This window comes from Triticum aestivum, chromosome 1D, assembly GCF_018294505.1.
Source record: "Triticum aestivum cultivar Chinese Spring chromosome 1D, IWGSC CS RefSeq v2.1, whole genome shotgun sequence".
NCBI classification, from domain to species: Eukaryota; Viridiplantae; Streptophyta; class Magnoliopsida; order Poales; family Poaceae; genus Triticum; species Triticum aestivum.
In genome coordinates this window covers 234,068,578-234,094,144 of record NC_057796.1, presented here as the reverse complement: position 1 = coordinate 234,094,144, position 25,567 = coordinate 234,068,578, and the positions used below count along the sequence as shown (strand labels likewise).

The 25,567-nt window shown below is 48.9% G+C and overlaps 1 protein-coding gene across 2 annotated transcripts; it reads left to right on the top strand.

Annotated features, from left to right (window-relative positions):
• Positions 1-4,471: 4,471 nt before the first annotated feature.
• Positions 4,472-9,309, top strand: LOC123181174 (trihelix transcription factor GTL1). Of its 2 annotated transcripts, none has more exons than XM_044593423.1 (3): positions 4,472-5,507; positions 6,190-7,867; positions 7,997-8,241. In XM_044593423.1, the coding sequence occupies exons 1-3, from the start codon at positions 5,116-5,118 to the stop codon at positions 8,006-8,008; spliced, it is 2,082 nt and encodes a 693-aa protein (XP_044449358.1). In that variant the 5' UTR covers positions 4,472-5,115; the 3' UTR covers positions 8,009-8,241. The 2 variants fall into 2 exon arrangements, with proteins under 2 accessions (XP_044449358.1, XP_044449357.1); XM_044593422.1 differs by having other exon boundaries at positions 4,495-5,507; positions 7,993-9,309.
• The last annotated feature ends 16,258 nt before the right edge of the window (positions 9,310-25,567 follow it).

Genomic DNA, 25,567 nt, shown 5'->3' with positions numbered 1-25,567 from the left:
AGGTGAGCTCGAGCAAGAGGGGAAGAAAACAGAGAGGAGGGAAAAAACAGAGCGCTTCGGCTCAGGCTGCACGAAGCACTATATATAGTGATATCTTTAGTCCAGGTTGGTTATTCGAACCGGGACTAAAGGTGCATCTCTAGTACCGCTTCGTGGCATGAGCCGGTACTAAAGGTGCTGGTGGGGCTCCAGCCTGACAACAGCCTGCCACTACCTCTTTAGTATCGGTTCGTGGCACGAACCGGTACTAAAGGTTCGCCACGAACCGGTACTAATGAGCGTCGCCCGCCTAGCCGTTGGAACCGGCACTAATGGTCACATTAGTGCTGGTTCAGTTACAAATCGGGACTAATGTGCTTCACATTAGGCCTTTTTGCTACTAGTGACAATCAAAGCAGGAAGTAGGGTATTACCTATTCGTGAGGGCCCGAACCTGGTAAAAAATTGTCTCCTTCGTCCCTGTTACCACCGATCCGAGATCCACAGCTCGGGACCCACTACCCCGAGGTCTGCCGGTTTTTACCACCGACATAGGTGAAAAGGATTTCAAATGAACTGTGGACTTGCCAATACATTCAATGTGTTGACCCTGGTGGCTAGAACGTATCATGGTGCAGGTGGTGACTACAAGGAGTGACTTACGCAGGCTTTCGTGCCTCCACTCGACATGCTTCCCCGTTGTGTTGGTGGAGCTTACCAAGATGTCTACCTTAGATTTGCTTTTGTTTCCGCTTGTTATGAACTCTGACTGCTTATTGTAAGACTATGTATTTGACTAGCTTGTGGCTAGAGTCTGTAAGACTATTTGCTTTCTGGATCATGCGATGTAATAAAGGACGCATTAGTGTATGATACAACATCGGCACCATGTATGCCGACGATTTGATCCAGGGGTTGGCATAGAAACACACAGAGACTGTATGCCTGAAAAGATGGGTCGTGGCATGAGCACAAACTTACTGCCGGAAGCACACATGTAAACTCGCAGGGGAGCACCACCACCACCACCACCCCTACCACATCTGCTAGAAAATAGGGGAAAGGATCTCTGATCCGTACCTACTCGAGTCGTTGTCGGCCACCGCCGATCCCGCACCCGTTGTCGTCGCCACCGCGGTAGGTATGCCCTGGTCGCCCAAAGCCCTGCGCCGCCGCCCCTGCCGCCCTCCCGAATCCAGGCTCTGTCGCTCCTTCCAGCCACATGAGCCACCGCCACTGTGAGATCTAATCCCTCTTCGGTTCGTAACAAAGGCAGTTGCAAAACGCCTACTCTAAAATAAAAGCCCAATTGTAGGAAACGGACGCGGACGCGGATGTGGAGATGCTCTCGATAGTCTCATCAACATACGATCCAACGGTCACGGAACTAGCGGACGCGATCGTTCGGCTGAAGGTAAGCTTTTCCTTAATTAATCGGGTGATTTGGGACGGTTGCTTTTACACCTCTCAAGGCATCGTCAATCATTATCCTCCCCAGCAGATCATGGGTGATGCAGGTGGGATCGTGTGCCACCTGGAGGGAAAAGATTCGTCTTTCTCACGTCCTTGATTTCAGCATATTTCCAACCCAGGGTAATGCTACACGCACAACAATACATTACCACGCATACATGTATACTCCACACTGTGCTAGTAGTACATTTTCTTTTCTTTTGCAGTTTTTCCCATATAATTATGTTGTCACCAGAAGTACTACTCCCTCCTTGTACTAAATCAGCAACACTTATGGAATGGAGGGAGTAGTAAACAAGAAATCTAATGTCAGCACGTCACAATTTTCACTAGACAAACTCAAGGTCCAACTCAAAAGAACTGTATTACATGTCTTCAAGGAAATATTTACTTATGAACAACACATGCTCCATCGTCTAGTTTTTGTATTGTAGGAGAAGAATGTTCATCTTGCAGTATGATACTTCCTTTGATTTTTAAAAAAGGTTTTGCATGTTTTTTATTGCATACCAAGGTCGTTTCAAGCGCACCAATCATGTAAGTGTGCACCCACTCAACTCAACTTGTAATTTGTCCAAATGACCACGAGCCTTGCTTTTGAAGAAAGAGAAAAAAATTAAGCGCCTTGTTTTTGGATCAAATGGAGTACATAAGAATAATGATATTATTTTTAAATCAAATATCATATATGGTTAATAACGCACAAATAGTGATACCGTTTTAAATCAAGAGTCACACAGTATACGTAACTAAACATATACACGAGCGTCTACCATTAATGATGAGGACATTTCTTTTTTTTATACATGAGTGTCTACCATTACTGATGAGGACATTCCTATCATTGTTACACCTATAGTCTTTGCTGCTACACATGTACAAGTACCAGAAAAAAAGGACCGGCCACTAGAGCTCTCGCACGCCAATTATATTGCCTGATACTCCTTCTGTTTCGAGAGACTACATCCAATGCTCATTAGAATATGATGTTTTTCCAAATTAGATGTGTTTGAATTGATTAGGAATGAAGGGCCTATAATGAACAAGAGAGATTAGCATTGGAGCATAATCAAGCATGAAGCCGGAGAAAAAGGGGCGAAATGTGTTTCTTGATACAAAGTATTAGCATGTGTCAGCTATTTGTAGAACAAAAATATGGTGAAATGCATGCATATGCCACCTTACATGCGTGTTACACACAAAGCGGTGATGAAAGAAGTGACACAACACGTACAGTATATAGTCAGTACCGCACACACAAGATCCCACGTATTTATAGAGTTAGGTGGCAAGCATGCATGCCGTCACGAACAAAGAGACGATCGACGATGAATCCAACTATATATGCGGGTCGCTCACGCTTTTGACTTTACATTAGCATCCATCTTCTACATGTCATGCTAACTTGGATTTATAGCCCAAGGATATTGCTCGGTGTTTGTATATATGTATAACGCGAGAGCGACAAACTAGTAATTAGTACATCATGCATTGCATATATCTTTATATATACCGCTAAAGTTTCCACCATATATACATTTATGGAGGCGGTTGGATAGATAGAGTGACACGCTATGTTTGCATTGATGCATGTACAACTTCATTAGAACCAATTGACTCGAAATATTTATTCAACGGTTCGCAGATAAACTGGACACTCACAACCAGCACAAAATTTAACTAGAAAATTGGCACCTGCAAATATTGCCTGAACCGAGTCAATAGTTGTGTTGCATAAAATGACACGTGCCATTTGCCACAATAGAACATACACTGTGTTTGTCGTTGAGATATGATCAAATATTTTAGTGCATTGCACATATTTTATTGCTAGTATACCAAAATCAGTGGCAAATACTTATCAGGTTTTTGGTTCAATAATGTTAGTAGGTACTATCATTTTTTTCGTTTTACTGTGCTAAGTTCAAAGATAGAGTGAAATATATGCATGGATGGTATTTTTGTGCACGACTCCAACCCTTACTGTGAAATCTCATGTAAAATGTAAATACATATGTATATGCTTGCCATGATTTTCTTTGTTCCAGTAGTACAAACAGTCTGTGACCATATCAATTCTCCACTTCAACTCCCTGCCCCCATATATTTGTAAGATGCATTTCCATGTGAAAAGAAATGCCATCCTGCCCATACATTAACTTAAGCAGGGAAAGAATAATGCAGGTGGTTAACTTAATTAATCACCCAGATTTTTTTGCCTAATCATTAAAAAGGGCCACATGGCCATTTATTACCTGGAAAGGGAGGGATTAACCCACAACATGCCAATGTATGGCCATTTTTATACTCCTCCGCCTTCTCCACGCACGCGTGGCTTCTCCAACCGAAACGCATGACACATGGGTCAAGCAAAGTCACGGGCCCACAGCTCAGTGGCGTCTGCGTGCGGTAAACCTCGTCGGTTTTGCCTGGGCGAGTGGTGATGGGGGTCCGCGTTAATCGCCGGGCACGTTCTGCACCTCTTTCGCTCTCCGCGCGGGCCCACAGCACAGCTGTTATAATGTGGTCTTGTCTGCTGCTCCTCTCTCTCCTCGTCCTTCCTTTTTATCTCTCTCTTTCTGCCGTTTCTCCTAACTAATTTTGTTCTCTCAAGCTTATGTCTCTTTTTTTTCCTGGCTTTGAAGGTTACTGCTGAAAGAGAAAAATAAATCTTGCTGCGATTAATTGTTTCCCTGCCCTCTAAATTAGCTTCATCGAGATGTTTTGATGGTGATCAATACTAGTGCAGTGTTGGAAAAGGATGCCAGAAGCTATAGTAGTACTTGGAGGAAATGATACAAGGTTGAGTTACTGGTAAAAAACGGTTAATCCGGTGGATAACATATGACCTATTAAGATATATTGTATGGGGAAGGGAAATGAGTAAGATCGCCACAGAATCCAACATATTCCGCCATGGGGATTGAGGTAGGGGAGTTTTGTAGAGGGGTATTTGTGCTCCCCTCCCTTTCATTACAAGCCTCCCCCCAACCCATCTCTTTCTCTCTCCTCTACATGCTGCTCACATGTTTCTCTCTCTACCATTGCCCGGCAGGCAGGCACTCCTCTCCCTCTCCTCCGTCCTTTGGGTTTTTAACTAGCAGGAGCATTAGGCAGAGGGAGGTAAAGCCACCCTGACAGCGCAGCATCTCCTTTGTTTTATCTCCCACATCATCCCCCTCATCATCGTCTGCACACAACAAACAACCCTCTCTCCTCTCGCTGTATTCAACATTTCACTTCTCTCTCAACCCCCCTCCCTCTCTCTCTCCTTCACAGCTATCATATTCTCGTCCCCTCTCTCTCCTGCAATCCACCCTACTCTTATTTATTGCAGGCTTACTGAAGGTATCTTTAATTCTTTTTTCCTCTCTCTTCTTCCTCCTCCCCTCTCCCTTGCAGAGGGTATTTTTCTTGTGCCAGGCTTCCTTCCTGTACTAGAGCTCCTCTATTCCTCCTCTTCTTCTTCATCCCTGACCTGCCTACCACCTCATCTCCGTTTCTTTCCCTTTTCCCCCCTCTCCTTCTCTCTCTGCTCTTTCTGGCTGTCCTGGCCTCCCATCTTTTTCACTTCCCTCTCATGTACTGATCATTCCATCACCTCCATTCCCTATGCCCCTCTGGTAACGCTTTGCCGGCGACGTGCACCCAGTGTGTACTAGCATGCAGCAGCAGCAACCGCAGCATCAGGGTGGAGGCCCGGGACAGCAGTTCGGCCTGCATCCCCCAGAGATGCCGCCATTCTCGCCGTCCAGGAGCACCGGCCAGCAGCGGATCTCGATGGCCGAGGCGCCCTCGCCCATCAGCAGCCGCCCGCCGGCGCCTGGGCCGCCGCCGCCTCAGCAGCAGCAGCTCAACAACGAGCTAGCAGGTGCCGGCGCTGTGGGCTGCGACGAAGAGGCGCTCGCGGCCGGCGAGGAAGGCTTGGGCGGCGGCGCTGGAGGAAACCGGTGGCCGCGGCAGGAGACCCTGGCGCTGCTCAAGATCCGGTCGGACATGGACGCCGCCTTCCGGGACGCCACCCTCAAGGGCCCACTCTGGGAAGAGGTCTCCAGGTAAATTACAACCCACTCGAATTGACCTCCGCCAGACAATTGCGCACGCCGTCCCTGGAGGCCGGAAATTGTCGTCGCCGTAATGCCGCATGAAATCTCGGCGGCGGCGTGGTGTGATTCCCGTCAGCCGTGGCTGTTTAATTACCGGCTAAAAAACACTTCTTTTTACACTTTTGCCTTAACTATGCTTCACGAGCACAGTGACTTTTTTTCCATTTTAAAATCATATCGCTCTCCTTCCCCACTTTTCCCTGAGTTTTTTGTCCAACCATCTCTTCGACATGAGAGGTACCAGTACTACTCCCGTAAGCTTCAGATCCGGGGGCATCAATCCCAGAGAGGCTATATCTTATACTCTGGCCCTCTGAATTTCTGCAAACAAAAGTTGGATTTTGATTCCCGATTTAATCTATTTTGCATTCTTCTTGGGATTTGCCATTCTTGCTAGTAGTGCTGCATGTATGCATATGCCTTTCTTTATCTTTTGCATTTGGGTGCCCAAATCGAGTAAAATTCTACCAGTACATGCATGCAGCTTTTGTGTGAGGGTTACGGTTTTACTTGCATGATGTGTGAGTTCGTATGTGTGCAATTGTGGTTGTAGCGTAGAGCTCCATTGACGAGGTTCTTTTCTTTTGTGCTGTTGATGCTCATGATGATTGGTGTTGGTGGTGGTTGGCAGGAAGCTGGCCGAGGAGGGGTACAGGCGGAACGCCAAGAAGTGCAAGGAGAAGTTCGAGAACGTTCACAAGTACTACAAGCGCACCAAGGACAGCCGCGCCGGCCGCAACGACGGCAAGACGTACCGCTTCTTCCGGCAGCTCGAGGCGATGAACAGCACGTCCGGTGCGACGGCGGCTCCGATGGCGTCGGCCCCGCCGCCGGCGACAGCCGTTGGGGTGCCTGGGGCGGTGGGACCCACGGCCGTACGGCCCCTTGCCGAGCCGCCGCCTGTTGGTGCCGCGGCCGCCGCTACGGCTGGCCTGCCGACGCCGGTGGTAGTTGGCAACCTGAGCTTCTCAACGTCCAACACGGAGGAGTACTCGGACGAGGACGACTCCGACGACGAGGGCACCGACGACATGGGCGGCGGCGCGGACGAGCGAGGGAAGAGGAAGAGGACGTCGGAAGGTGGCGCCGCGGCTGGTTCTGGCGGCGAGGCCGGGAGCGGGAAGATGATGAGGTTCTTCGAGGGGCTGATGAAGCAGGTGATGGAGCGTCAGGAGGCGATGCAGCAGCGGTTCCTGGAGGCCATCGAGAAGCGGGAGCAGGACCGCATGATCCGCGAGGAGGCGTGGCGGAGGCAGGAGATGGCGCGCCTGGCGCGCGAGCAGGAGATCCTCGGGCAGGAGCGCGCCATGGCTGCTACCCGCGACGCCGCTGTGCTCTCCTTCATACAGAAGATCACCGGGCAGACCGTCCCCATGCCGTCCATCGCCGCGCAGGCCATTACATTCATGCCGCCGCCGCCGCCTTCGCAGCCTCACGCCACGCCAATCGCATACTCCGCCGCGCCAGTTCATCCACGACCGTCGTCTTCACAGCCACCTGCCACGCACTCGCCGCCTCAACCTCAACCCTCGCCACGGCAGCAGAAGCCGCCAACAATGCCGCCCGTGAAGCCGCAGCCGCACAAGTCGCCGGCTCTAGCGACGCCACAGCTACAGCAGCAAGCGCCGGCCGTAAATTCAAGCTGCATGGACATCGTCGTGGCGCCCTCCTCCGAAGCGCCGCAAGACTCGTCGGGGTACGACGGATCCGGTGGCGGCAGCGGACCGGCATCGTCGCGGTGGCCCAAGACGGAGGTGCACGCGCTGATCCAACTGCGGAGCAACCTGGACATGAGGTACCAAGAGGCCGGGCCCAAGGGACCGCTCTGGGAAGAGATCTCCGCCGGCATGCGGCGGATGGGCTACAACCGGAGCTCCAAGCGGTGCAAGGAGAAGTGGGAGAACATCAACAAGTACTTCAAGAAGGTGAAGGAGAGCAACAAGAAGCGGCCCGAGGACTCCAAGACGTGCCCCTACTTCCACCAGCTCGAGGCGCTCTACCGCAACAAGGCGGCGCTCGGCTCCCCCTCCGGCGCCGGCGGCGCACTGGCTTTGCCGCCGCCCGCAGTGCACGCCAATGCAGCTCCCCAGGAGCGCATCGAGGCGTTCACCGTCGCGGCGCCGATCTCGCAGACGGCTCCGCAGCAGCCACCTGTGGCCAAGAACGACGCCAGCAACACCGGGAACGGCAACAGTAATGGCGGCGGCGCGTCGGTAGGAGCCTCCGGGGGAGCGCAAAGGCTGGCGGCGAGCAACGGCGGCAGCAGGTTCGTCTTCAGCGAAGCAGGCGGAGACGCGGCGGCGAAAAAGGTAATTAAGCTAGAAAATATGTGCATTCTGGGTGTGGTCATAGCCATTTGGCACGTACATGTGGTACCCTGCTGTTCGTTTCTTCCGTGATCCAATGCTGATTGCATAACACTGCGCATTTAAAGCCAGAAAGCATTATGAAGGAGACGACGATGGAGCAGAGGCAGCCGCAGCCGCAGCCGCAGGCGGCGCAGCAGGCGACGATCAACAGCTACAACCGTACGGGCGGCGGCGGCGCCGAGAGCGACAACATGGACGAGGACGACGAGGACGAGGACGACTACGAGGATGAGGACGAGGAGGACGACCTCGACGGCAACAAAACGCAGTACAAGATCCAGTTCCAGGGGCAGCAACAACATCAGAATCAGCATCAACAGCACCACCACAACGTTGTCAGGCCGAACGCCACCTCGTCCGGCGGAGGCAACCCGCCTGGCGCTGCCGCTCCCAGCGCGCCGGCGGCGGCAACGACGACAGCCGGATCGTTCCTGGGCATGGTCCAGTAGATCCACCCATCACCCCGGTGACTAGCTCTCTCTCCCCATACCCCCCAATCAATTCCATCGGTGGCTTTCTACCTTCTCTTTCTCTCTTTCTTGTACCATTTGTATCTACCTACCTGTCGCATCTTCCATCCCCGCCCATATATCTCGGCACCTCCAAACCTAAAGCTCAAGAGCTCTCTCCTCCTCCACCAAGCTCCAGCACCCCTCATATGCACATGCACGTAGCAACGACGACATGTCCATGTCAGAATCATTCGCCTGCATGCATGCATATGCATGCGCATCGTCGTCGTCGTTCGTCGTCGACGTTGCTACTCCGATATACACCTTCCCTCTCCATGTCCCGTTCAAGATACAAGCTACTGGCCGCTGCATCCGTTTCTTGATTCGTTGCTGTGTTAATTACAGTGTTACAGTAAAAAAATGGTGGTCTGGTTATTTATTGATTTGTCGTGGTGGTTAATAAGAACCCTTCTTGCCGGAGGGCTTCACTGAGAGGTTAATTACTACTACATCGGGGTGGTAAAAAAAACCCAGGTAATAAGATCGATCCAGCTCGCGCGCGGTTAAAATGAAGAGAAGACCGTGTGCTTGTTACTTTCGTCAATTTGGTGCATACGGCTACTGGCCTACAGTATGGTACTGTACGTGCTGCAATGGAACGGTGGAAAATGAAAAAGGATCGACGGTACTGGCCTGCAGGCCATGAGGAAGAAGGTACTGGAGCATATGCGGATTTATTTTCTTTTGATTCTCTATATTTTTTTCTTCAAAATTACCGAAATTGTCCATTATGTATTACCGAGTTTTTCTTCTTCTTACCAACTGTTTTTACTGAAATATTACAGTGTATACTTGTGACATACTATATCCTATATTCTTGCTGTTCTTGCACCAGCATTCTTCTGAGTATATATGAACTCCATCACTGCATGCCTATTGTGTTTCCTGTATTTTAAAGGCTAGAGGCAGATGCAGGATAAAGTAACATGTTCACCTCTGATTATACTCTAGATCTGATGCCTAAATTATTGTAAGCTTATTCTGGTTTTAGATCCCATAAGGATCTCTCTTCCAAATATTATTACTACAATGACATGGTTAGTACGAACCCTTAGGGTATAGTAGTCCTCACATGCATGCCAACCTACATTACCATACTATATGAAATGTAATAGCAAGAGGAGGCACACAAATAGTTTTTACAACTACAAATATGTACCGTAAGCAAGCTTGAAACGATTGTGATATTACAATCACCTAAGATAACAACATACATGAGCGGTCTTGCATTGTTATTCAACACCTAAGTATAACTCCGTTGTTATTCTATAGTCTATGGAATACATGAGCGGCCTTGAGCTCCTATCACATTTATGGATGCCGGTATTAGAATATGAAATTAATAATTCTACTTAAATCATCAATGGTGTGAAAAAGAAGGATTCAATGATTTTCTCGACGTAATTCAATACATTGCAACGCGCCAGTTTAGGGGTTAGAGGGAAGAAGAGAACAAACATCATAGTCCAATGCCAAGTATTAACATACAAATTATGCTACAAGACACAAAGAAGTTGATCACTAGCAAGATATATAAAAGAACAATATGTGGCAAAAAGGCGTTGAGTCTGCTGAGGCCACCAACACAACTGAGACCATGACCATTGCCACCCCTAGGAGAAGCTACCCATGCCATCAGTGGTAGCATTCTAACTCGATATTGGTAGGTGTTGAAATATGTATGGTATGTGTGTGTGTGTGTGTGTGTGTGTGTGCGTGCGTGCGTGCGTGCGCGCGCGCGCGCGTGCGTGCGTGCGTGCGTGCGTGCGTGCGTGTGTGTGTCTAGCCTATCAGCTTATGTCTAGTCACTTGTATATAACAGTCCCGAGCTACAAGTGTTTGAATCAAACACCTAACTCTCAACTAATTACAAGTCTGGTTGTTGCTTGACACGTACACACACATATTCGGCCCATATAACAACTTTGCTAATATATCCTCGCCATCTTGAAGCCGCCATCCATGGACCTTCGTGTGTACCTTGAACTTGAACTATTAATCATGAGCTCCACTGCTATTTTCTTGAAAACCGTTGCAACTAGAGTCAAGTGATGCAGTAGGCTAGACACAAATCATCAAGCGATTCTACGATATCGATTTAGTACTACATGCGGAGGAGCGTCCATTTCATCCCTTGGGGAGTAGGTGAGACTGCCAATGCTCATTAACAAATATCGGTGTCGTGTTGTGATTGCCTGTCCTAAGATAATCGACCACGCCTCGGATTTCTAACAGTGGGTTTGTCACAAGTATGTGTATGGTCTTCTAGGAGCCGGGAATGGAATTCTTTGCTACATTGACAAGTCCATCCCTTTTTTGTGTCATTGTCCACCACTGTAAACTCAATTCTCCCTCATGTGGGACTTAGCATCGCTGCCAAAGTTGTTAACATCCGAGGTTTTGACGCCGAACTCTTTGGCAATATCACAAATCATCGGAATACAATTGTTAGGGTTGTAAAATGGTAAATTCTACTTGCTAGAATCGTAGAACAAAGCTATACAAAATCATAGCACTAGTCAAATTAATTTAAATCTTGTAGAATCACACAATAGAATCAAGATTCACACAACCTTGATTGTTGGTTTGGCTTGCCCACTCCAAGAAGCATGCTTGGGCGTGGTGGAGATGCCCTATTTTTGGCTGCCTCGGAGTTAGCGCCAGGGTGTCGATAGAATACTGATCCATTTGGCAAGCATACAAAATTGGTTTGGGGTCAGGGCTGGCAGCGGCGGCAGCAGCTGGGGATCCGTATAGAAACGGTTGAAGCGCGTGGGGTGGCGTGCCCTGCCATAAAAAGTTAGAAAGATAGGGGCGCTGTGGGATTGATGCCTCCTGTTTAATTGTTGGGAGAAGGTGGAGGTTGCAGCTGCAGCTGCAGCGAGCGGGCGCTCGCTCACCACGGGCGCACCGCACAGGCCCACCGCACATGCACCCTTTTTCTACTGCTACTGCCTTTTAAAATTATTTACTACTACTTCGTTATATTTTTTTAAACAACGTGAGAATTCTTATACTGTTTTGACTACTGGAAAGAAACGAATTGGACTCGGTTTGGAAAAACATCTCTCTTTCCTTGGCTTGGGCAATTGGCATGAGAAGGGAGGGCCGGCTCTACTTTGTTCTGGCTGCACTGCAGGCTGAATGATGCACATGGCAAGGTCGGAAAAAAAAGGGTGCGAAATTAGGGCTCTGGCATGCACAGAGGAGCCCACGCTGCAATCTTGTACCCTTTTGTTTTGCGCCCTTTTCTTCTTTTCACCACTGGCATTTACTGGCATCTTTTACCTTGGAGTCCTTGTGTCAGAGCATGCCGCTGCCCACCACCCGATCAGGAATCGTACAAAATCGTATATCCAAGCGTCGTACGTGCAGCAATTTCGTTTACCTTGTCTAAGCTATGCTGCGTCAAAAAAAAAGAGAGAGAGGAAACTCATGCATCAGTGAGCAGCTAGAGAGGACCAATTAAATTGCATGCCAACAAATGTTGTTTGTTCATGAGGTTTACCTTTTCTACAAACAGTTTGAGTAGTAGTAACACACATGCATCACTGCACATAGTTTTACAGCGGTAAGAAAAGGCTAGCCGATCCAACGTTAAAGGCACTGCACGGAGGCATTCAAAGTCCAGTGAAAACACAATTTCTTACTACCTGCTTTGCTACAGTAATTATCTGCAGCACGCAGGTACGCACACACTGAGAAGTTTTTTTTTTGGAAGGGTGCACACACAGACTAAGCAGTTGTGTATGACAAAGGCAAGCTCCCTCGCATGCAGCTGTAGATGCAGAGCGGCCGGCTGCAGAAGATTCTTTTGGTGTGTGAGAGTAGAGTAGGTTTTTACAAAATGTTGTCCAGGTAAACGATGCGTAATGTACAGGGTAAAAGGGTAAAAAAAGAGAAAGATGGAGGAAAGGCACAGTGCATGAATTCTCATGCTCGGCAGCATGTGCGGTGACTCCGCGCTTCACGAGACGCTGTTACCTGAGGGTGGGACAGTACTGAAAAACCTCAAGAAACATCGCTAGGTCAACACCCGGTGCTACACAGGATATTTTGTTTCACCTTTTTTTCTTCCTAAAATGAATGTAAACAAGTTTTGGGACTTCATTTCAACCCATAAATTTTTTAAAAAGAAAAGGACGATAATTAGATGGCATGGCGTGTTTATATACACTCCTAGTACAGTAGAAGACACATCAACAATTAGAAGAAATTGTTTATTTTATAACCAGTGTTTACCTCCAATAGTATATATATAATTCAAAAGCTACAAGCATTTGCCAGATAAGTTATGCACCAGGAGAAGTGTAACAAGTGCAGTCGTGAGGTTAATGGATTATTAGAGCATCTCCAGCCGTTGGCCCTCCAGGGACGCCTAAAATCGCTGCCTGGGGTGACCCGGCGAAAAAAATGGGCCTGGGCGAGTTGGCCCCCAGCCGCCGCCCCAGGGCCGGCCCCAGGCACGGGAAAAAAATTATGTAGCAAATTTACGCAAAGTTCGGCTAAAACACGTCAAATTTCTGCAAACTTGGGCTTATATTCGCGGATTTAAGTCGAGTAGTCGCCATTACATATAAAAACTAATCAAAAAAACTTGCTGAAGGCCAAGAAGTCGCCGTCATCGCCGCCATCGTCGGCCTTCTCCTCCTTGACTCGGGCGCCCCTGCTGGACCCTCCCCGGCTGGTGGCGGCGGCGGCGCGTCGTCGTCGTCGCTGTCGTCGATGATGACGACTCCTCCTTCGTCGCGGCCTCGGCGGCGCTGCTCGAAGCGCCGCAGGGCGGCGCGCTAGCGCTCCGTCGCCATCTTGATGGAGTCCTGGCGTGCCCATTCAAGGGCCACGTCGTCGTCGAGCTCGACCTCGCCGTGCTCTGTCTTCACCGGCGCCAGCCCCGGCTCCGTCTTCACCGGCGCGAGCCGCGGCTCCGTCTTTGGCTTGACGAAGCGCGGAGGAGGAGCCGACGAGGAGGCGCGCCGGCCGCCCTCGTTGATGACGATGCCGGGCTCGGCGTAGTGCCGGAGGAGTGGGAGGAGGAGCGGCAGGAGGAAGAGGAGGAGGACACGCCGAACCTACTTGGCGCCCATTGCCCGTCGCATCGGCGGTGCGCCGGGGCGGCCGCCCTCGCCGGGGGGTATGCCAACGGCGGGTTGTTGCCGCCCTCGAGGTGCGTCAGCACGCCTTCAAGTGTGCGCCCGGGGGCGCCCCTCGCCGTTCTTCACGCCGCCGACCACCGGCGCCCCGTTGGTGGACGCCAGCCGCTGCTGCTGGCGGCGCTCAAAGTACGCCGCCCAAGCCGCGTGGTTGTCGGCGGCGTACTTGGGGAGGGAGAGCTCGGCGTCGGTGAGGGAGGCGCGCACGATCTCGACCTCGTCGGCGAAGTAGGATGGTTTGGCCACGGCGTCGGGCAACGGGGGAATGGGCACTCCCCCATTGCTGAGCCTCTAGCCCGTCGGCCCGGCGCGCATGTCCGGCGGCGCCGGGATGTTCGCCTGGAACAGGAGCCAGGACTCCTGTTTGCGGAGCGAACGGCGGCCGAAGCCGTTGGCCGCCGCCTCGTCTCCGAGGAAACGCTCGGCCATCGGGGAGATGGAGTGGCTGGGGAGAAGAGATCGGCGGCGGTGCTCGAGAGATGGAGTGGCTGGGGGAGAAGAGATCGGCGGTGGTGCTCGGGAGAGGGAGGGCTGGGGGAGAAGAGCTCGGCGGCGGCGCTCGGGAGAGGTGGAGAGGTGGCACTCATCACAGGCGAGCGAGGCCATATATAGCCGCGCCGTGTCCGTGTGTACGCGTCCGAGGGAGGGGAGGCGTCGGCGCGCCGCCTCGTGAACGCGCCGCCCGTGAGGAATCAATGGCAAAGCTGACCGGCGGCAGCCTTGCCATTGATTCCCCGCGGGAAACCGAGGCGTCGGGAGAAGATGAGGCGGGCGGTGTCGCTGACGCAGCTGGCCCGCGGCGCTTTCGCGCCAAAACGATTCGCCTGGCGCCCCCGAACGCCCCCAGGGCGCCGGGTTCGGATTGGGTCCGCCGGCGTCAATTTCGGCCCGAGCCGGCGAAAAAAGGCCCCTGGAGGCGTGACTGGGCCGATTTTTTGGCGCTGGCGGCCGAAAAATCGCCTGGGGGGTCTTGCTGGGGACGCGGCTGGAGATGCTCTTAGATGTTATCTGGTGCAGCAAGCATCATACATGCCTCCTCATTCCTCATGTATATGCATGCAACACTTCATGTCACTCTGCAGTGCATTATCTGTCTGCTTGCCCATTTCTGTTAGTGTGATGGTTAGGTACATGATGGAGAGCATCGGGCCACTACGTCAGCAGGCGGGAAAAGTAACGACCCTCATGTCCAGCATGTACGGACGATTGTCGTTCGCGCTCAGGCGCATGTCTCAAGATACTGGTAACTCGTGGATCCACTAGAACCACGGCCGGAGTTGTACCATTCCACGAACCAGAGTTTTTTCTATCTCTCTTTTTTTTAACCGATCATATACCATACACGCGTTTAGAGCAACTTTAATGGTGCGACCCATTTCGTCCGTGGCCGTCTGTTTAGGTCGGCGCGGACAAAAAAGTCGGCCCAACGCGTCAACCCAAATGGACGCGCGTCCACTTTCGTCCGCCTGCCAACCCATTCCCGGTCCATTTTTGAGCCGGATTTGCGTCGGCGCGGACACAAGACGGACGCGCGCGCGCTCGCCCTCTTTCCTCACCGGGCCCGCTGGTCGGTGGCACATTGGATTGGCCTCCCCACATCAAACAGCACACCCTCGCCCGCCTGCTTCGTCGCCGACGCCGCCGGTCATTTTTTCCGATAAAAATGGATACATAGATAGTTCTAGCGTACACAGATAAAAGAAAAGACCAACTACTCGTCTCTTTCCGACTCCGACTCGGTAATGTCCTCCTCCGACGTCTGAATGTAGGCGTCCGCATGCTGCTCGTCTTCGAAGTCCCAACCCGACGTTTCTCGTAGCTTCAGTTTCAATTGAGCGGTCTGCTTCCGCGAACGCTTGTCCTCCCTATAGGCGGCTCGCTCCGTCCTCCTCGCGTCCCTCTCCAACCTCCTTTGCTTGTAGAACTGGTGCTCGTCGACGATGTCCTGCGGGAAGCGTTCGCGCCACACCACCATGGCTTCCACGTCCATCTCGGCGATGGCGAGGCGACGCTGCCGCCTCTGGTGGACACGACGACCCTCGTCGGTGAAAAGCCGCGGGAGAGGCGCCAGATCCTGCGCCCGATGGCTCGACACGTCGGAAAAATTCATATCCCGACGAGGCCTCAGGAGGCGCCACGCGCGCCACGTCGTGCGCGCGGGCCGCCTCCTTTGCGGTATCGAAGGTGCTGAGGATGAGGCGTTTCTCGCGAAACCAGATCTTGGAGGAGAAGGCGCCGGAGCGGCGCTCGCGGGCTCCGCGAAAATCCGAAGCGCCCAGGCGGCGGATCGACATGGTGGCGCAGAGGCGGCGAGGCTAGTGAGAGGGGACGAGACGAGTGGGCGACGAACAGAGTGTGGAGGGAGCGCCTTCTTATAACGAGCGCCGGCCGCGGAGCCCACGCGAACCTTTCCTGCGCGCTGGAGCGCGAAAACCAGCGCGCGCTAGGCCGCTTTCCCCGCGCGCTGGAGCGCCAAAACTAGGGCGATGGCATGGCCCCTGGCATGATCTAAAGCGCGCACGGTCATGAAATGGGTCGGCCCGTTGGGCGCTCTGCTGACCCAAAACTAAAAGAGGGCGGACGGCGGGCGGGCGACCGACCCAAACGGACAAAAAGCGGACAAAAACGCCGTCCGTTTGGGTCGGCCTGTTGGAGTTGCTCTTACCATCTTTGTTTCAAATTCACGTCAGGTTTTCTAGTTCAGTATTATTTGTCTTATTTCAAAGAAGTATCATATAATATTTTGTCCACACAAAAAAAGTTTGTTTTCCCCTCTTGTTTTAAACCGTTGAATTTTTGCCCATGAACCAAATAGTCCATGTATAAATCTTATGTTTTGACCATGTATATATTTTATATACTCCCTCCGTTCCAAAATAGATGACCCAACTTTATATTAACTTTGTACTTGTTGGGGAACGTAGCAGAAATTTAAAATTTTCTACGTATCACCAAGATCAATCTATGGAGTCATCTAGCAACGAGAGAGAGGGGAGTGCATCTACATACCCTTGTAGATCGCGCGCGGAAGCGTTCAAGAGAACGGGGTTGATGGAGTCGTACTCGTCGTGATCCAAATCACCGATGATCCTAGCGCCGAACGGACGGCACCTCCGCGTTCAACACACGTACGGAGCGGGGACGTCTCCTCCTTCTTGATCCAGCAAGGGGGGAGGAGAAGTTGATGGAGATCCAGCAGCACGACGGCGTGGTGGTGGAAATAGCGGGATCCCGGCAGGGCTTCGCCAAGCGTAAGCGGGGAGGAAGAGGTGTCACGGGAGGGAGGGAGGCGCCAGGGCTTGGGGTGCTGCTCCCATGCGCCTCCCCACTATATATAGGGGTGGAGGGGGCTGGTTTCTTTCCCTCCAAGTCCATTGGGGCATTGGCAAAGGTGGGGGAAAGAAATCCCATCATTTCCCTTCCCCACCGATTGTTATCCCCCTTTTTTTAGGGATCTTGATCTTATCCCTTCGGGATATGATCTTATTCCTTCTAAGGTGGGATCTTGGTGCGCCTTGACCAGGGGTGTGGGGCCTTGCCCCCACTACCCACGTTCATGTGGGTCCCCCCATGCAGGTGGGCCCCACTTCGGAACCTTATAGAACCTTCCCGGTACAATACCGAAAAATCCCGAACATTTTCCGGTGGCCAAAATAGGACTTCCCATATATAAATCTTTACCTCCGGACCATTCCGGAACTCCTCGTGACGTCCGCGATCTCATCCGGGACTCCGAACAACTTTCGGTTAACCGCATACTAATATCTCTACAACTCTAGCGTCACCGAACCTTAAGTGTGTAGACCCTACGGGTTCGGGAGACATGCAGACATGACCGAGACGACTCTCCGGTCAATAACCAACAGCGGGATCTGGATACCCATGTTGGCTCCCACATGTTCCACGATGATCTCATCAGATGAACCACGATGTCGAGGATTCAATCAATCCCGTATACAATTCCCTTTGTCAATCGGTACGTTACTTGCCCGAGATTCGATCGTCGGTATCCCAATACCTTGTTCAATCTCGTTACCGGCAAGTCACTTTACTCGTACCGTAATGCATGATCCCGTGGCTAACTCCTTAGTCACATTGAGCTCATTATGATGATGCATTACCGAGTGGGCCCAGAGATACCTCTTCGTCATACGGAGTGACAAATCCCAGTCTCGATTCGTGCCAACCCAACAGACACTTTCGGAGATACCTGTAGTGCACCTTTATAGCCACCCAGTTACGTTGTGACGTTTGGTACACCCAAAGCATTCCTATGGTATCCGGGAGTTGCACAATCTCATGGTCTAAGGAAATGATACTTGACATTAGAAAAGCTCTAGCAAACGAACTACACGATCTTGTGCTATGCTTAGGATTGGGTCTTGTCCATCACATCATTCTCCTAATGATGTGATCCCGTTATCAATGACATCCAATGTCCATGGTCAGGAAACCATAACCATCTATTGATCAACGAGCTAGTCAACTAGAGGCTTACTAGGGACATGTTGTGGTCTATGTATTCACACATGTATTACGGTTTCCAATTAATACAATTATAGCATGAACAACAGACAATTATCATGAACAAGGAAATACAATAATAACCATTTTATTATTGCCTCTAGGGCATATTTCCAACAGTCTCCCACTTGCACTAGAGTCAATAATCTAGTTCACATCACCATGTGATTAACACTCAAAGTTCACTAGAGTCAATAATCTAGTCCACATCACCATGTGATTAACACTCAATGAGTTCTAGGGTTTGATCATGTTATGCTTACGAGAGAGGTTTTAGTCAACGGGTCTGCAACATTCAGATCCGTGTGTGCTTTACAAATCTCTATGTCATCTTGTAGATGCAGCTACCACGCGCTACTTGGAGCTATTCCAAATAACTGCTCTACTATACGAATCCGGTTCACTACTCAGAGTCATCCGGATTAGTGTCAAAGTTTGCATCGACGTAACCCTTTACGACGAACCCCCTTTCCACCTCCATAATCGAGAAAATTCCTTAGTCCACTAGATACTAAGGATAAGTTCGACCGCTGTCATGTGATCCCTTCCTGGATCACTATTGTACCCCTTGACTAACTCATGGCAAGGCACACTTCAGGTGCGGTACACAACATAGCATATTGTAGAGCCTACGTCTAAAGCATAGGGGACGACCTTCGTCCTTTCTCTTTCTTCTGCGTGGTCAGGTCTTGAGTCTTAGTCAATACTCACACCTTGTAACACAGCCAAGAACTCCTTCTTTGCTGATCTATTTTGAACTCCTTCAAAATCTTGTCACGGTATGTATTCATTTGAAAGTACTATTAAGCGTTTTTGATCTATCCTTATAGATCTTGATGCTCAATGTTCAAGTAGCTTAATCTAGGTTTTCCATTAAAAACACTTTTCAAATAACCCTGGATGCTTTCCAGAAATTCTACATCATTTCTGATCAACAATATGTTAACAACATATACTCATCAAAAATTCTATAGTGCTCCCACTCACTTCTTTGGAAATACAAGTTTCTCATGAACTTTGTATAAACCCAAAATCTTTGACCATCTCATCAAAGCGTTCATTCCAACTCCGAGATGCTTACTCCAATCCTTAGAAGGATTGCTGGAGCTTTGCATACTTGTTAGCATCTTTCAGGATTGACAAAACCTTCTGGTTGTATCACATACAACCTTTCCTCAAGAAAATCATCGAGGAAACAATGTTTTGACATCCTATCTGCAAGATTTCATAAATAATGCAGTAACTGCTAATATAATTCTAACAGACTCTTAGCATCGCTACGAGTGAGAAAGTCTCATCGCAGTCAACTCCTTGAACTTGCCGGAAAACATCTTAACGACAAGTCGAGCTTTCTTAATGGTGACACTTACCATCATTGTCTGTCTTCCCTTTAAAATCCATCTGTACCCAACAGCCTTACGACCATCAAGTAGTTCTTTCAAAGTCTATACTTTGTTTTCATACATGGATCCTCTCGGATTTTATGGCCTCGAGCCATTCGTCAGAATCCGGGCCCACCATCACTTCTCCATAGCTCGTAGGTTCATTGTTGTCTAGCAACATGACTTCCAAGATAGGATTACATACCACTCTGAAGTAATACGCATCCTTGTCGTCCTATGAGGTTTGGTAGTGACTTGATCTAAAGTTTCATGATCACCATCATAAGCTTCCACTTCAATTGGTGTAGGTGCCACAGGAACAACTTCCTGTGCCCTGCTACACATTAGTTGAAGTGACGGTTCAATCACCTCATCAAGTCTCCACCATCCTCCCACTCAATTCTTTCGAGAGAAACTTTTCCTCGAGAAAGGACCCGTTCCTAGAAACAATCACTTTTGCTTCCAGATCTGAAATAGGAAGTATACCCAACTGTTTTGGGTATTCTATGAAGATGCATTTATCCGCTTTGGGTTCGAGCTTATCAGCCTGAAACTTTTTCACATAAGCGTCGCAGCCCCAAACTTTTAAGAAACGATAGCTTAGGTTTCTCTAAACCATAGTTCATACGGTGTCGTCTCAACGGAATTGCGTGGTGCCCTATTTAAAGTGAATGCGGTTGTCTCTAATGCCTAACCCATAAACGATAGTTGTAATTCGATAAGAGACATCATGGTATGTACCATATCCAATAGGGTGCAGTTATGATGTTCGGACACACCATCACAATATGGTGTTCCAGGCGGTATTAGTCGTGAAACAATTTCCACAATTTCTTAATTGTGTGCCAAACTCGTAACTCAAATATTCATCTCTATGATCATATCACAGACATTTTATCCTCTTGTCACGACGATCTTCAACTTCACTCTGAAATTACTTGAACCTTTCAATAATTCAGAATTGTGTTTCATCAAGTAAATATTCTCAGCATCTACTCAAATCATCTGTGAAGTAAGAACATAACGATATCCACTACGTGCCTCAGCACTCATTGGACTGCACACATCAAATGTATTACTTCCAACAAGTTGCTCTCTTGTTCCATCTTACTGAAAACGAGGCCTTTCAGTCATCTTGCCCACGTGGTATGATTTGCATGTCTCAAGTGATTCAAAATCAAGTGAGTCCAAATGATCCATCTGTATGGACTTTCTTCATGCATATATACTAATAGACATGGTTCGCATGTCTCAATCTTTTCAAAAACGAGTGAGTCCAAAGATCCATCAACATGGAGCTTCTTCATGCGTTTTATACCAATATGACTCAAGTGGCAGTGCCACAAGTATGTGGTACTATCATTACTATCTTATATCTTTTGGCATGAACATGTGTATCACTACGATCGAGATTCAATAAACCATTCATTTTAGGTGCAAGACCATTGAAGGTATTATTCAAATAGACAGAGTAACCATTATTCTCCTTTAATGAATAACCGTATTGCGATAAACATAATCCAATCATGTCTATGCTCAACGCAAACACCAAATAATAATTATTCAGGTTTAACCCCAATCTCGATGGTAGAGGGAGCATGCGATGCTTGATCACATCAACCTTGGAAACACTTCCAACACATATCGTCATCTCACCTTTAGCTAGTCTCCGTTTATTCCGCAGCTTTTATTTCAAGTTACTAACACTTAGCAACCGAACCGGTATCTAATACCCTGGTGCTACTAGGAGTACTAGTAAAGTACACATTAATATAATGTATATCCAATATACTTCTGTCGACCTTGCCAGCCTTCTCATCTACGAAGTATCTAGGGTAGTTCTGCTTCAGTGACCGTTCCCCTCATTTCAGAAGCACTTAGTCTCGGGTTTGGGTTCAACCTTGGGTTTCTTCACTAGAGCAGCAACTGATTTGCCGTTTCATGAAGTATCCCTTCTTGCCCTTGCCCTTCTAGAAACTAGTGGTTTTACTAACCATCAACAATTGATGCTCCTTCTTGATTTCTACTTTCGCGGTGTCAAACATCGCGAGTTGCTCAAGGATCATCATGTCTATCCCTGATATGTTATAGTTCATCATGAAGCTCTAATAGCTTGGTGGCAGTGACTATGGAGAACCATCACTATCTCATCTAGAAGATTAACTCCCACTCGATTCAAGTGATTGTAGTACTCAGACAATCTGAGCACATGCTCAACGATTGAGCTTTTCTCCCTTAGTTTGCAGGCTTAAGAAACTTGTCAGAGGTCTCATACCTCTTGACGTGGGCATTAGTCTGAAATCCCAATTTCAGTCTTTGGAACATCTCATATGTTCTGCGACGTTTCAAAATCGTCTTTGGTGCCACAATTTTAAACCGTTAGCATCACACACTGAACTATCACGTAGTCATCAAAACGTGTATGTCAGATGTTTCGTAACATCTACAGACGACGCTCGAGGTTTAGCACACCGAGCGGTGCATTAAGGACATAAGCCTTCTGTGCAGCAATGAGGACAATCCTTAGTTTACGGACCCAGTCCGCATAATTGCTACTATCAACTTTCAACTAAATTTTCTCTAGGAACATATCTTAGTAGAACTAAAGCGTAAGCTACGACATTATTTGCAAAGACCTTTTGACTATGTTCATGATAATTAAGTTCATCTGATTATTTAATGAACTCCCACTTAGATAGACATCCCTCTAGTCATCTAAGTGATACATGATCCGAATCGACTAGGCCGTGTCCGATCATCACGTGAGACGGACTAGTCATCATCGGTGAACATCTCCATGTTGATCGTATCTACTATACGACTCATGTTCGACCTTTCGGTCTCTTGTGTTCCGAGGCCATGTCTGTACATGCTAGGCTCGTCAAGTCAACCTAAGTGTTTTGCTTGTGTTCCGAGGCCATGTCTGTACATGCTAGGCTCGTCAACACCCGTTGTATGCGAATGTTAGAATCTATCACACCCAATCATCACGTGGTGCTTCGAAACAACGAACCTTCGCAACGGTGCACAGTTAGGGGGAACACATCTCTTGAAATTTTAGTGAGGGATCATCTTATTTATGCTACCGTCGTTCTAAGCAAATAAGATGTAAACATGACAAACATCACATGCAAATCATAAAGTGACATGATATGGCCAATATCATCTTGCGCCTTTTGATCTCCATCTTCGAGGCGCGGCATGATCACCTTCGTCACCGGCATGACACCATGATCTCCATCATCGTGTCTTCATGAAGTTGTCTCGCCAACTATTACTTCTACTACTATGGCTAACGGTTAGCAATAAAGTAAAGTAATTACATGGCGTTTTTCATTGACACGCAGGTCATACAATAAATTAAGACAACTCCTATGGCTCCTGCCGGTTGTCATACTCATCGACATGCAAGTCGTGATTCCTATTACAAGAACATGATCAATCTCATACATCACATATATCATTCATAACATCCTTTTGGCCATATCACATCACATAGCATACCCTGCAAAAACAAGTTAGACGTCCTCTAATTGTTGTTGCATGTTTTACGTGGCTGCTATGGGTTTCTAGCAAGAACGTTTCTTACCTACGCAAAAGCCACAACGGTGATATGCCAATTGCTATTTACCCTTCATAAGGACCCTTTTCATCGAATCCGATCCGACTAAAGAGGGAGAGACAGACACCCACTAGCCACCTTATGCATCAAGTGCATGTCAGTCGGTGGAACCTGTCTCACGTAAGAGTACGTGTAAGGTCGGTCCGGGCGGCTTCATCCCACAATGCCGCCGAATCAAGATAAGACTAGTAACGGTAAGCAAATTGAACAAATCGTCGCCCACAACTAATTTGTGTTCTTCTCGTGCATAGAATCTACGCATAAACCTGGCTCATGATGCCACTGTTGGGGAACGTAGCAGAAATTTAAAATTTTCTACGTATCACCAAGATCAATCTATGGAGTCATCTAGCAACGAGAGAGAGGGGAGTGCATCTACATACCCTTGTAGATCGCGCGCGGAAGCGTTCAAGAGAACGGGGTTGATGGAGTCGTACTCGTCGTGATCCAAATCACCGATGATCCTAGCGCCGAACGGACGGCACCTCCGCGTTCAACACACGTACGGAGCGGGGACGTCTCCTCCTTCTTGATCCAGCAAGGGGAGAGGAGAAGTTGATGGAGATCCAGCAGCACGACGGCGTGGTGGTGGAAGTAGCGGGATCCCGGCAGGGCTTCGCCAAGCGTAAGCGGGGAGGAAGAGGTGTCACGGGAGGGAGGGAGGCGCCAGGGCTTGGGGTGCTGCTCCCATGCGCCTCCCCACTATATATAGGGGTGGAGGGGGCTGGTTTCTTTCCCTCCAAGTCCATTGGGGCGTTGGCAAAGGTGGGGGAAAGAAATCCCATCATTTCCCTTCCCCACCGATTGTTATCCCCCTTTTTTTAGGGATCTTGATCTTATCCCTTCGGGATATGATCTTATTCCTTCTAAGGTGGGATCTTGGTGCGCCTTGACCAGGGGTGTGGGGCCTTGCCCCCACTACCCACGTTCATGTGGGTCCCCCCATGCAGGTGGGCCCCACTTCGGAACCTTATAGAACCTTCCCGGTACAATACCGAAAAATCCCGAACATTTTCCGGTGGCCAAAATAGGACTTCCCATATATAAATCTTTACCTCCGGACCATTCCGGAACTCCTCGTGACGTCCGCGATCTCATCCGGGACTCCGAACAACTTTCGGTTAACCGCATACTAATATCTCTACAACTCTAGCGTCACCGAACCTTAAGTGTGTAGACCCTACGGGTTCGGGAGACATGCAGACATGACCGAGACGACTCTCCGGTCAATAACCAACAGCGGGATCTGGATACCCATGTTGGCTCCCACATGTTCCACGATGATCTCATCAGATGAACCACGATGTCGAGGATTCAATCAATCCCGTATACAATTCCCTTTGTCAATCGGTACGTTACTTGCCCGAGATTCGATTGTCGGTATCCCAATACCTTGTTCAATCTCGTTACCGGCAAGTCACTTTACTCGTACCGTAACGCATAATCCCGTGGCTAACTCCTTAGTCACATTGAGCTCATTATGATGATGCATTACCGAGTGGGCCCAGAGATACCTCTCCGTCATACGGAGTGACAAATCCCAGTCTCGATTCGTGCCAACCCAACAGACACTTTCGGAGATACCTGTAGTGCACCTTTATAGCCACCCAGTTACGTTGTGACGTTTGGTACACCCAAAGCATTCCTACGGTATCCGGGAGTTGCACAATCTCATGGTCTAAGGAAATGATACTTGACATTAGAAAAGCTCTAGCAAACGAACTACACGATCTTGTGCTATGCTTAGGATCGGGTCTTGTCCATCACATCATTCTCCTAATGATGTGATCCCGTTATCAATGACATCCAATGTCCATGGTCAGGAAACCATAACCATCTATTGATCAACGAGCTAGTCAACTAGAGGCTTACTAGGGACATGTTGTGGTCTATGTATTCACACATGTATTACGGTTTCCAGTTAATACAATTATAGCATGAACAACAGACAATTATCATGAACAAGGAAATACAATAATAACCATTTTATTAATGCCTCTAGGGCATATTTCCAACAGTCTCCCACTTGCACTAGAGTCAATAATCTAGTTCACATCACCATGTGATTAACACTCAAAGTTCACATCGTCATGTGACTAATACCCAAGAGTTTACTAGAGTCAATAATCTAGTTCACATCACCATGTGATTAACACTCATTGAGTTCTAGGGTTTGATCATGTTATGTTTACGAGAGAGGTTTTAGTCAACGGGTCTGCAACATTCAGATCCGTGTGTGCTTTACAAATCTCTATGTCATCTTGTAGATGCAGCTACCACGCGCTACTTGGAGCTATTCCAAATAACTGCTCTACTATACGAATCCGGTTCACTACTCAGAGTCATCCGGATTAGTGTCAAAGTTTGCATCGACGTAACCCTTTACGACGAACCCCCTTTCCACCTCCATAATCGAGAAAATTCCTTAGTCCACTAGATACTAAGGA